General features: G+C 38.6%; 1 protein-coding gene across 11 annotated transcripts in view; it reads left to right on the top strand.

Moving 5' to 3' along the window:
• The window catches only part of Pias2 (protein inhibitor of activated STAT 2), a 71,139-nt gene that overhangs the window by 21,361 nt on the left and 37,285 nt on the right, over positions 1-12,493 (top strand). For all 11 annotated transcript variants that reach the window (XR_009589744.1, XM_060377014.1, XM_060377019.1 and 8 more), the window contains one exon: positions 7,049-7,133. Coding sequence is in view for 10 of the 11 variants with exons in the window: in XM_060377014.1 (XP_060232997.1) it covers positions 7,049-7,133 (85 nt within the window). In the remaining variant the exon portion in view is untranslated. The remainder of the gene's footprint in view (positions 1-7,048; positions 7,134-12,493) is intronic.

The following is a 12,493-nucleotide window of genomic DNA, read 5'->3' as shown; positions in this document are numbered from 1 at the left end:
AGTCCTGTGCTCTAGAGAGTCTCAGCAGGACAGACTTAGTATTTTTTGCATGTCTTTGGATTATAGTTGTTCTGCTACCTTAGTACTTTATCAGTAGTCTGATGTACATTTTTACTTTTAGTCACTTAGAATATTTTAGTATGTGAAATGTCAGGCACTATTTCTACAGTTTCACATACATATCTGTGAATATATTTATTTACATTTCAGAATAACTGCAGATATTTATGAAAGATAAATAAGTGCCTAGAGGAAAAGTTGGGTCCAAGAGCATGAATATTTAATATTTTGATATTCACTGAGGTTTGACAGTAGCCTCAATAGCTTTGCACCTATTTATATTCTCCAACAACATACAATTGTATTGTTTTCCCTGCATCCTCATCAAAACTGTATTACCGTTTTTTTAATCCTTGCTAATCTCAAAGATTATGACTAAGTGTTAGCTTCTTTTCATATCCTTAAGTCCTTCATATTAGGATAGTAATAATAATAAGCTCCTGAGTGTGATCAAACCAGTATAAAGTGATGTGCTCATTAATGTTAAATCCATTAAAGTAGAATGTTTTAAAGTATTTGAACAAATTTGAACACATTTTAAGTAACTCAGATAATAAGCGAGTATTAATTTGGAGGAAGCCATGTGGTCTAATTGTAGGGAAGCTAGAAGAAATATGAGATGCCTTTAGGGAGTATGTTAATATAGTTTAGGAGTTATTAATAGGAAAAAGAAAAAAGCTGGATAAGGTGTCCATATCTATAACTTGGGAGGGTGAAGCAGAAGTATGGAGACTTCAAAGTCAGCCGAAAGTATACAGCAAGACAGTTTAGAGAGTGTGTGAAAAACCGGGGCTGGGTCCTGGCCTGGTAGCTCAGGGCTCAAGGGCTTCCCTAGCATGTATGAAGTCCTAAATTTGATCCTTAGAACTGAAAAGGGGCGAGGGAGTTGTGTGTTTATGATGAAGAACTATAAATTGTGCTCAGATTTTGCATTGGCCTAACTAATGGGGAATTCAATTAAGCTTTCTTACAGAAACTTGAGGGAGCTTGAGATGTCAAAATTGTATATGGAATTATTGGAATTTAAGCCAAGAAAGAAGAGAACTCTTATTAATCATATAAGTTTAAATTGTAGCCCATAATTTTAAGACCAAATAATGCAGAAACTGAATAGACTTTAGGAGCTTTGAGAATTTTAGGTTTGTTAGGAAAAGAGTGAAGACTATTGCTAATGAAGGACTGTGCAGAATGCAATTTAGGCCTGGCACATTCAGACATGGGACACTATAGCAGAGGAATGTTGAAGAAAGTGATGCTAAAGATGACTAATTCCTCCACACTTGTTCTCATGGGAGATTGGCAGAGTAGTAGTGCTGTTACTTTATCTGTAGATGGCAACAGTAGACATTGAACAGAATGATAATTGTAAGAATGGGCAGCAGTGACAGGGAAGAAGATTCTAGACACCAGAACTCAGTGTGGAAGACAAAGAACAATGAAGTCAAGAACCTACGGTAATTCAACTGTGGTAACTATTTTTCTCTTTCATGATTCTGACTTAAACTCACTGTTTTTCAGATAAAAGAAATCTCAACTCTTTGACATCTTCAGTTGAGTTTTGCAATGGTTGATTTTTAATATAATGATGACATCTACTTGTGTTAAGAACCAAATAATAAAAAATGGACTAGTTTGATAATACAAAATGGCCTTATTTTCTCCTGTTATAATTGTATGTCAATGTTAGCCTTTTGTACAATTTTATAGGTTTTATGAGCTTTAACATCCCCTTTTATTTTAACCAATATTTTGATTTTCCTCCAACTTTTCTTTTTACTGTTGTTAAATGCACATAACATAAAAGTGCAGAGTGTATTCTTCTGTGACTCATTGCCGTCCATCTCTTTTCTTTCATCTTGTAAAACTGAAACTCAGCCCTTAAAACTGTAAGTCCCTATTTCTTCTCCCCCAGCTTCTAGCAACCATAGTTCCCTACTTTCTGTTTCTGATAGACTATGCTATTTACCTCATGTAAGTGAAATCACATGGTTTTTTTGCTACTGACCTATTTCACAGTTAACATAATGTCTTCCATGATTGTTCTTGGCACAGTACATGTCAACTTTTTCCCTTCATAAAACTGAAAACAACTATGCGTAGTACTGCCTGTTTTCTTATCCATTTGTCTGTTTGTGGACGATGAACATGTCTATAAATATATCAAAAGTACAATTGTTGGAGCATATAGTAATTGAGATCATACAGTAATTGTTTTTAATTGTTAAGCAACTACCGTACTGTTTTCCACAACAGCTGCACTATCTTACATCTTACATTGCTACGACCAGTGTACCGAGATTTGCATGAGAATTTCTCCACACCCTTGCCAAATGTTCTGGTTTGGAGGGGGAGTGCTTTATTTTGGATAGTAGCCAACCCAGAGGTTGGCTTTCTCCAATTATGAGGTATAGTAAATGCTTTGTGATTATTAGCCATTATGTATATTGTTTGGAGAGAAGTCATTACAAATCTTTGGTCCAGTTTTGAACTTGGTTACTTTTATTTTGTTGAATTTTAGGAGGACATTCCCACCCCTGCTCCCTAGTCCCCATTTACTTTTCATTCAGAGATAAGATGTGATAAGGAATAAAAGAAAAGTATTCTTAGATGACAGTGCAGTGATTGATGGGGGATGGAAATCAGGTGCAGTCTTAGATGATGCAATGTAATAAATTAATTCACTCTGTTAACTTCATGAATTATCAGGTTGCCTAAACTGAGCCCTAAATCTACCTAAAAACTTTTTTTTAATTTATTTTATGTATATAAGCGTCATCATATATCTTTGTACCACATGCATTTCTGTTCATGGTGGCCAGAAAAGGTTCTTGGATTCTGTTGTAGAAAATAATAGTACTATGACTAGTCATGTTTATTATTAAAGCCTATTATTATGGCAGTTATTATTAAACTGCTACCATATCGATAAGACAGACCTGTTGTAGTTAAATAAGCCTTGTTTCACCTGTGGCTGGATAAATACTATCCCCTAATCTACCTTGTTACCTCTCAGCCCCACATCCTTTGCCATTGCTCTAACCATTGCTGTCTGGGCTGCTTCCTATCCAATATTCCACAAATACTTGCACATGCTGTCCGTGTGGACCACTTCATGCTGTGCCTCCTTCCTGCCCACATGGTTCTTTACCTAGTCCATGGCAGCTCTGCTTCCTTCTTTTTCTCCCATACCTCTCCCCTTCCCATTATCCTTCACTTCAAAGCCCTTGTTTGGCCATGCATGCCTTACTTCTGCCCTGCCCAGGTATGTAGGCATTTATTCATCCAGTCAACTTTAAAATCGGTAGAGCAAGGTTTATACAACAAGGACAGGTGTATGTGAGAATGTGCTCATAAGAAACAGCAAGTAGACCTCAGGGAGCAAAAGAATTAACAATCAAATACAAAGCACCATGGGACCCAAATGTTTTTGAAAATATAAATAGCTAATAATGTTTATTATTAAAACCTACAATTATTCAAAAAAGACACAGACACTATCATCCAAAAAAGACACAGACACCTGATAGATTTTAGATAGCCTTATTTCACCTGAGACTGGGCATATATTACCCCCTAATCTATTTTATTACCTCTCAGCCTCACATCCCAAGCCAATTGCTTTAATCATTTCTATCTGGGCTAAGTCTTTCCAATATTCTACAAATACTTGCATATGTTGAGGAGCAAAGTAATTAGCAATCAAATACAAAGCACCAGACCCCGCTGTTAAGGATCCCCTGGAAATGGAGTTATAGATGGTTATAAGCCTACTGTGTAGGTGCTGCGAATTTAACCTGGGTCTTTTGAAAGAACAGGTAGTGCTTTTAATCATTGAGCCATCTCCCTAGCCCCTAATGAAATTAATCACTATCTCTTTACAAACTACTTCCAACCTGAATACAACTTGTAGATGGCAATCTTGACCACGCCAGCCTACTACAAGGTGTCACAGTAATATTTCCAGAGGATGGAAGGGATGGCTTAACAGACCTCTTATTTGATTAATATTTAACGGGGTATGTTAAAATGCCAACTTTTTACCTAAACATTTTCCTAAGCCAGAGTCATTATATTTTCAAGTAGGTGACACTATGCATGTATCAGACCTATAGCTTTTTTTCCTTGAAATATTTCATTTATTTTACTTATTTATTTTGGGACAGGGTCTTATGATGTAGCTCTGGCTTACTTGGTAGTCACTATGTATTCCAGGCTGGCCTTGAACTCCAAGCGATCTGCCTGCTTCTGCTCTCTGTATGCTGGGATTGTACCAGCATGCCTGGCCCAGATTTTAATTTTGTTTGAGTGAATGTCAGTATCCTCAAAATCAGGAGAGGTATTAGACCTTCTAGAGCTGTAGTTAAGCCACCTGATGTGGGTGTTAAAAAGTCTAACTTTGGTGCTCTGTAAGAACATCAAGCACCCTTAACTACTGAACCATCTTTCTAGGCCCTCATCTTTCTCTTTTTCTCTTTCTTCCCCTTTTCCTTCTTGCTTTCTTTTGCAAGGAATTAATGTAAACTCTCAGAAGTAAAAATTTATATATTTTCTGTTTCCAGAAGGCTTTTATGTATCTTACAGTCATAAAAAGTTGAGAAAACTGTTCCCATATTGAGAAAGATTTAGAAGTTGTATGTCAATTTTACTTTTGGGTGTGTGTCACATTTTTTGCTATAATGTTCTTTTTGGTATACTCTGTACTTGTATTAGATATTTTCAGATTTTATGGCTAGAGCGCTCATGGTTCCTTGGTTTGTGCTAGGGATTGGGTCTAGGGCTTTGTGCGTACTTGGTAATCATTCTATAGTGCTGAGGTATATAGCCCCAACCACTTTGGGCTCACTTGTGATCTCACAGTATTATATTTGATAGTTAAGATGTCATGGATGACCTCAGCCATTAACAGAGGAAAGTGGAATCCATACAAGGAAAAAAGGATGAAAGAGCAAGTAGGAGATGAGGAAATGGACTTACTGTGTTTACTCTCTTTACCTTGTAATGTAAAACTGCTTCATGTATAGATCTTTATCTTAAACAGCCCCCCTTCTCATTTTAGAGATAGTCTGAGAAAGTATGAATTAGCCTTATCTTTCTATGAAGCATAATTCTGCAGTAAAGTGCCCATGTTTTTTACTCAAGGAGTTAATATTTTTCTTGATTTGGTCTGATTGACAAAGAGAGCCTTTAGACATTTAGCTATCTTGTTCATGATCTTAGATACAGGAATTACTTTTGCTTGCTTGTGGGGCTTTCTGGATAAGGTTGAAATTGGTAGTCTCTGGATAGCCAATTATTTGCTCTCAGTAAATAGATAGGTAGACTCCCTTTCTGCTGATAGACTCCCTTTTCTCAGTGGAGGTTTTAAAAGTCTCCCCTAATGGGAGTGACCTCAGGTCTTGTATGGATTGTCACCTAGCCCTCAGGGCAGATTACAGGCCAGCCCCTTCCCTGTTAAGGAAACTGCTTTAGCAAGCATCTGGGAATTCCTAAAAATGTCCACCCTGCTAAGTACCTTAGTCCAGCAGTGACCTTCAGTTATTCTTGGAGATTACCCTATAGGATAAATAAGTACTGTATTTTTTTTCTTGTGATAGGACCATTAAGTATCCCTGACCCCAGTGAATCAAAACACATTCACTCTTGAAATCCCTCCCTCTGCCCAGGGTTTATATTGCCCTTGATTTCACACAAATAAGGGCACTTGCTTTCTCAATTCAAGACTGTCTGCAGGGTAGAGTCTCACCGGCCTGCCCACCAGCAAACTGGGCCTGGACCTCACCAGAATTGTGTCTTGGCTGCAAGCCATCCAGGCATGGGCCTTGGCCCCCACCCTGCTCTGTTCTGCACAGCAGCTTGATTAAGAGTTGTAACACTTTGGTATTGCCTTAGGTTTTGGAATGCAAAAGAGGTAAACTGTAACACCTTGTGGAAAACCTTTTCAACAGCCTGGCCTAGTGTACTCAGGCCTCATCCTAAAGCACTCTAGCTGCCCCTAGGAGAAATGGAACACTAGTTCTCTATCTGGAAGCCAAGATCCAGGACACTGCCAAATGGAGAACACTTTCTTTTAAGTGATAGTGTACTAATTATGGTGCCAGTCAGTAGGCTCATATTTTTTGAGACAGGGTCTCTAAAGCATTGAACTGATTGTATAGCCCAAGCTGGCTTTGAATTCATGATTCCCTTTCTTCACTCTTTTGAGTGCCAAGATTACAAGCCTGTAATGAGCATTAGAACATCACTGAACAATTCATCAGTATTAATGTATTACAGTTCTTTGTGACTTTATCAGTGCATTTCGGCTTTTAATAATATAGTTTGCCTGGATTACTTTACCAGGTTATTCTTTATAACTAGGTCATTTTTTATAAGCAATAGTTACTATTTATTTATCACGTTTACCTAAAGTTCTGAAAATTTGAGTTTTCTTTTGTATGCTCTGAGTAATTAAATATAAGGCACTGAAATAAAGAATCAAGATACTAAAAACATGTATTTCTTCATTTTTATTTTTTATTATTATTTATGTGCATTGGTGTTTTGCCTGCGTGTGAATCTGTGTGAAGTTGTCAGAATCCTGGAGCTGGAGTAACAGACAGTGGTGAGCTGCCATATGGGTGCTGGCCAGTGCTTTTCTCCGCTGAGCCATCTCTTCAGCCCATAGAAAACATCTATTTCTTGGATTGCACTACTGTGAGGGAATGCTTCTCACTTTTATGAGATAGTCCAGAGTGAAATGTCATCTTGAATGGTTTTATTATATTGTGACATCATAGTATAGTTAATGTTTTAGAATTCTGAATGATTAAGTATTTAAAATTAAGCTCATTTGGATAACTTTACTCAGAATTGTAGATGAATGCAATTTCATATATTGGAGGTTAGAGTATTAACTACGTTTAACCTTGAGCATTTTAGGATTTAGCAAACACTTTACAGTTATTGCAGGTGCTTATTTGTTACTGAATAAATTTTTTTCCCTCCTCAGTTCAAAGCAGTATCCAACGGTTTCAAGAGAAGTTTTTTATTTTTGCTTTGACACCTCAACAAGTTAGAGAGATATGCATCTCAAGGTAAGAGGAATGTTTAGATGTATGTTCTGTGAGGGTCTTATAGAGGGTCTTATGTGCTTGTCTTATAGAGCTTTAACAAAATATAATAGACTAGTTGACTTAAACAGAAACTTTCAAGGTTCTGGAGAGTTCTGTCAAAAATTGAGGTGTTAAGTTTTGTTACTCCTAAAGCCTTTCCTATGGCTTATACATTTTGCTGTGTCACATCTGACTTTTTTCTGTTGTAGTGCATCTCAGCTGTGCAACAGGATACTGACATGACAGCTTGTTTGTTAGCTTAGGGTTTCTTTAAGAATGTTAATTGCATCTATAAAGACAGTTACAAATACATTCGCATTGTGTTAAGGTTTCTATGTATAAACTCTGGAAACCCACAGTTCAGTCTGTAAAAATTGGATCGGTTCCTTCCTTCCTTCCTTCCTTCCTTCCTTCCTTCCTTTCTTCCTTCCTTCCTTTTTTTTTAACTTAACTTTTTACTTTTTTATACGTGTGTGTGTGTGTGTGTGTGTGTGTGTGTTCGGGGTGTCAGGTGCCATGGGCTAATTGTGTCATCAGTGATAATATCAGGACTTTAGGAATTAGTTTTCTTCTATTATGTGTCTTCAGAAATCAAACTCATCAGGCTTAGCATCAAGTCCTTTTACCAGTAGCCATATTGCCAGGGCCAACTATTTCTTAATAGTATAGTTTGACCCAGATTAGTCAAATAGTAAATACTGTATATTAGGAAAAAATCCTACCTTTGAATTAAACCTCAAGTATCTTTTATTTTTAGTTGAATATGCCAATTTTTGTTTGTTTTTCTGGTGCTTAAATCAAACCCTGAACCTTCTGTGTGCTGAGTAAGTGCTCCTGTCACCTTCAGTATTTCAAAGGAAAATTTTATTTTAAATAGGATAACATTATAAAAAGAACTTGTGAAAATTGGACATGGTTGTACACACCTGAAATCCTTGTGCTCCAGAGATAGAGGCAAGAGGAACAAAAGTTCAAAGCTGACTTTGGCTACCTGAGTGAGATCTGTTTCAAAGTAAAAATGAATTTGATAGTAACCCAAAGGAAAAATAACCATAAACAATTTTGAGACTAAGTGTGAACAAAAATCGGGTTGTGAGTGGTGGCACTTGTCTTTTATCCCACCACTTGGGAGGCAGACACAGGCAGATCTCTCTTGAGTTGAAGGCCATCCTGGTCCACAAAATGAGACCTTGTCTTTTTTATTTTTATTTTTATTAATTACAAATTATTCACTTTGTATCACCCATATAGCTTCCTCCTTACTCCCCTCCCGATCCCATCCACCCTCTCCTTTCTCCACTCGAGCCCCTCCCCCAGTCCACTGATGGGGGAGATCTTCCACCCCTTCTGATCCTAGTCTGTCAAGTGGCCGCATTGTCTTCCTCTGTGTCCCAGTAAGGCTCTCCCCCTTCAGGGGTTCATAATCAGAGTCTCTGAAAGGCTGTACCCCACAGGGTATCAGAGCAGATGCTGAGACCTTGTCTTAAAAAGACAAGTTCAACTTGACACAGGCTAGAGTTATTTTGGAAGAGGGAACTTCAGTTGAGCAAATGCCTTTATTAGATTGGCCTATAGGTAAGGCTGCTGTCTGTTACTGTTCTGTTTCTGTGGTGAAACACCATGACCAAGGCAACTCATAAAAAGGAAGTATTTAATTGGGGACTTGGTTTCAGTAAGTTAGTCAGTGATCAATCATGGTGGGAAGCAAGCAGGCTCTGGTATAGAAACTGATAGCCCATCCCTAGGCAGAGAGTTGGGGGAGGGAGAGAGGGAGACAAAAGCACTTTACAGCTCACCACTAGTGACACACTTCCTCTGACAAGTCCACACCTATTAACAAGTGCCACTCCTAATCCTTCCCATGTAGTTCCTCTACATAGGGAACAAGCATTCAAACCTGCGCCAGTTGGACCATTCTCATTCAGACTATCACATCTGCAGTGTACTTTCTTTTTTTTTTTTCCATTGCAGTTTATTCAGGAACCTTGAACAATCATCTGACCCTGGGGAAAAGCCAGCCCACAGCTTAAATAGCCTCTGGGTAGCCTACCCCAGCGTGCCACGTGGGCAATGTAGATAGGTCCACATATACGGAAGCAAGCCAGATCCTCAGCCTTAGCCAAATATGGAGTTGTTTGTGACAGAGAGCACTCACCATCAGGAAGGTGGAAGGCGGAAACCAGCTCCATCTTTAAGGCGCGGCATTACACAGCTCTCTACAGTTCCCCCTTTTTGTTTTAGACGCATCAGGCAAGAGTAGAGGTCTGATCTCTGATATCAGAAATAAATTGGGACTTTGTACCGATGTTCATTTAGGTGTCATCCACCCAAAGAGCATCAGACCCGTCCAATACCTTTTTCTCAGAGGCGGGACCTGGGGCATCAACCAGCATGCAATCAGATATGCTCTTCTCTGGGTCGAAAGCGGCTGACCCTGAGTGCAGTGCTTAGCCTCGCATCCTGAGTGTAACATTTTAGCTCCCATGCTTGGGGGGATGCAGTGTACTTTCTTGATGGTTAATTCAGGATAGCTCAGCTCTTTGATGGTGCTATTCCTGGGTATTGTAAGAGAGCAAGTTGAACAAGCTGGAAGCAACACTCTCTAGCCTCTGCATCAGCTCCTGATTTCCCTCAGCAGTGGAGTATTGCTACTTAAGAATTGTAAGCTGAAATAAACTCTTTCCTCTCCAAATTGTTATGATCATGGTGTTTACCACCTAACTAAGACAAACAAAAAAGCTCATAAAGAACAAAACCCAGAATAGTTCAGGGCAAAGTTAGCTGTGTAGTCACCCTCCTTGGCCAAAATAATTAATAGATAATGCCAAACAGGAGAAATACTATTAATTTTGAAGTTTTGGATATAGAAGAGAAGTTTCAGTGGTCTGGGACTTAGGTGAAAAGAGGAAACTCAAAAACCATTTTATTACTCTGTGAAAATGCATTTAAGAGGTGAAAGGGGAAGGGAAGTAAGTCTGTAGTTTGATCATTTCCAGTTGAGGAGGGAGTCATTTTGCAGGTGTTAGAGAGAGGACATAGTGGTTCAGAGCACTTGCTGTTCTTGCAGATAACCAAGGTTTGGTTCTTAGTCGTCACCACATTCACAAACATCTGTAATTCCACTTCCAGGGTTCTGGTGCCATCTTCCAGCTTCTGTGGGTACTAGGCATGCACAAAAACAGTACACAACATAACTGCAGGCAAAATACTCCTAAAAATACATAAACCTTTTCTAAAAGGGGAAAAAGTGGGTAGTCATTTATGCTCTTAATACATTATTCATGGCCTTTTTTATTTTCTAGTACTAGGTGGCCTCAGACATGGCTAAGCAAGTTTTCTGCAGCTGAGCAACACCAGCAGCAGTTAAAACTGCCTTCTTAAAAGATTGAGCATTAGAAAACTGAGGGTTGTGTAGGTTAAATTATTTGCTGGATTATAGTTAAAAGAGTGAAGATTTGAAATCAGACGAGAGGTCTTTACTTCTTTTTTTACCTCTTCCTTAAGGATATTTCTTTGAGATGTTGAGATTTCAAGAAGAAAGGATGCTGTATCAGGCTGGAGAGATGGCTCAGAGGGTAAGAGCACTGTCTGCTCTTGCAGAGGTCCTGAGTTCAATTCCCAGCATCCACATGGTGGCTCACAACCATCTATAATGAGATCTGTGCCTTCCTCTTGCCTGTAGGCATACATGCAGGCAGAATACTGTATAAATAATAAATAAATCAGAAAAAGAAAGGATGCTGTATCAAGTAACTTTGGGTAATTCTGTATATAACAATACATTTATTATAGATATATATTTCACTCTTTTTTATGTAAGTGTGCATTGTCAAGCTTCTGAGTGAGCATATGCAGATTATATATCATAAAATTCTTGACATCTAACATTTGAAAGTGTGTGGTATTATGTGGAAAAGATTCTGAGACACAACTTTAGATTCATTGAGTCATCATACAGTTTTTTATTAAGATTATGTATCTTAAAAACCTCAAGATTTTATAATCTATAAAGTTTGAGGTTCCGTGGAGTCATTTTTGCATAAATAAACTAGGTTTTAACAGTCTTGGAATAATAATAAGCCAACAGAAAACAAAAGTAAAAATTATATTTCAGCCAGGCGTGGTGTCATATGCCCTTAATGCCAGCACTCAGGGAGGCAGAGGCAGGCAGGTTTCTGTGAGTTCCAGGCCAGCCTGGTCCAGTGAGTCCAGGACAGCCAAGGCTACACAGAGAAACCCTGCCTTGAACCCCCACCCCAATTTTTTTCAAATAAAAATGTATCATTAATCTCTTATCTAGTGGTAAATCCTTGTTTAAGGTCAACATTAAGTGATTGCTAGGTACAACGCTATATTAAATAGTATGACAACTTTCAACAACTGATTGTAACCTTGTTAACAAGCCTAATTATTTAACTGACATATTCATTGGTACTTCGAGGTATTATATTAAAAACCTAATTTAGTCATGACAAATGAATTGATGTGAGGAGGCATTGGGAGGGGTTTTGGAGGCGAATGTGTTTGAGTCACTGGGGCTAGGAGTGCCAGGGATACTTTGTTTTCATGCAGCAGCAGCACAGTCCTATCATAAGGAGAATGAAGTGCTGAATTATCCTATGGCTTGGGAGGGGGGTGGTCAGGGGAAGGTTAGAGGTATAGAAAAATGCGAGCAATTCTTGAGTGGGAAGTAAGGATTGAAAGAAAATAATAATAAACCAAACACTGTACATGGGATCTTTTCGAGAGGGCTTCTAGTAGAAACTAGGCACTGGGTTTATTCCATAGTTCCTTTTTATTGTCACAGCAAAGCACTTTAATACAATGAAGTTCTTTGAGAAGTCAAACTTGTTTACCTCGACTATCTGTCTGTGTGATCCTTACACAAACAAAAGGAAGTGAATTTGGCAAAAACATACTGTCACAAACAAAAGGAAATGAACTTGGCAACATATCCTGTTTATCCCTGTCTCCAGGTGAAGGCCAGGGTGAAAACATGTTTTTTACTAAGAGCTCAATAATAAAGCATCCTAACAACCAAGCAGCTCTCCAAAGAAAAAGGTCATTGGTTGAAAGCTAAGGTACCAAGACATCTTATTAGCATGGGGGAAGGTATTTCCAGGAATCCCCTGGTACACAATGAATGGGTTTCTTACTGGCCTGTAATCTCCCTGAGGGCTTCTGTGACACTCCTTTGAGGATCTGGTGTTTCCCCAGATTAGGTGCTGAGGAGGGAACCCAGCTGAGGAAGGGAGATGTCATTTTAGCACTAAGCTCAGAGGCTGTTAATGCTAGACTTGGACCTACCTTAACACCAGGGTCCAGCGTCTCTCCAGCTCTCA

This window comes from Meriones unguiculatus, chromosome 2, assembly GCF_030254825.1.
Source record: "Meriones unguiculatus strain TT.TT164.6M chromosome 2, Bangor_MerUng_6.1, whole genome shotgun sequence".
Taxonomy (NCBI): domain Eukaryota; kingdom Metazoa; phylum Chordata; class Mammalia; order Rodentia; family Muridae; genus Meriones; species Meriones unguiculatus.
The sequence above is the reverse complement of the archived record's forward strand: the minus strand, read 5'-3'. Positions and strand labels throughout refer to the sequence as shown.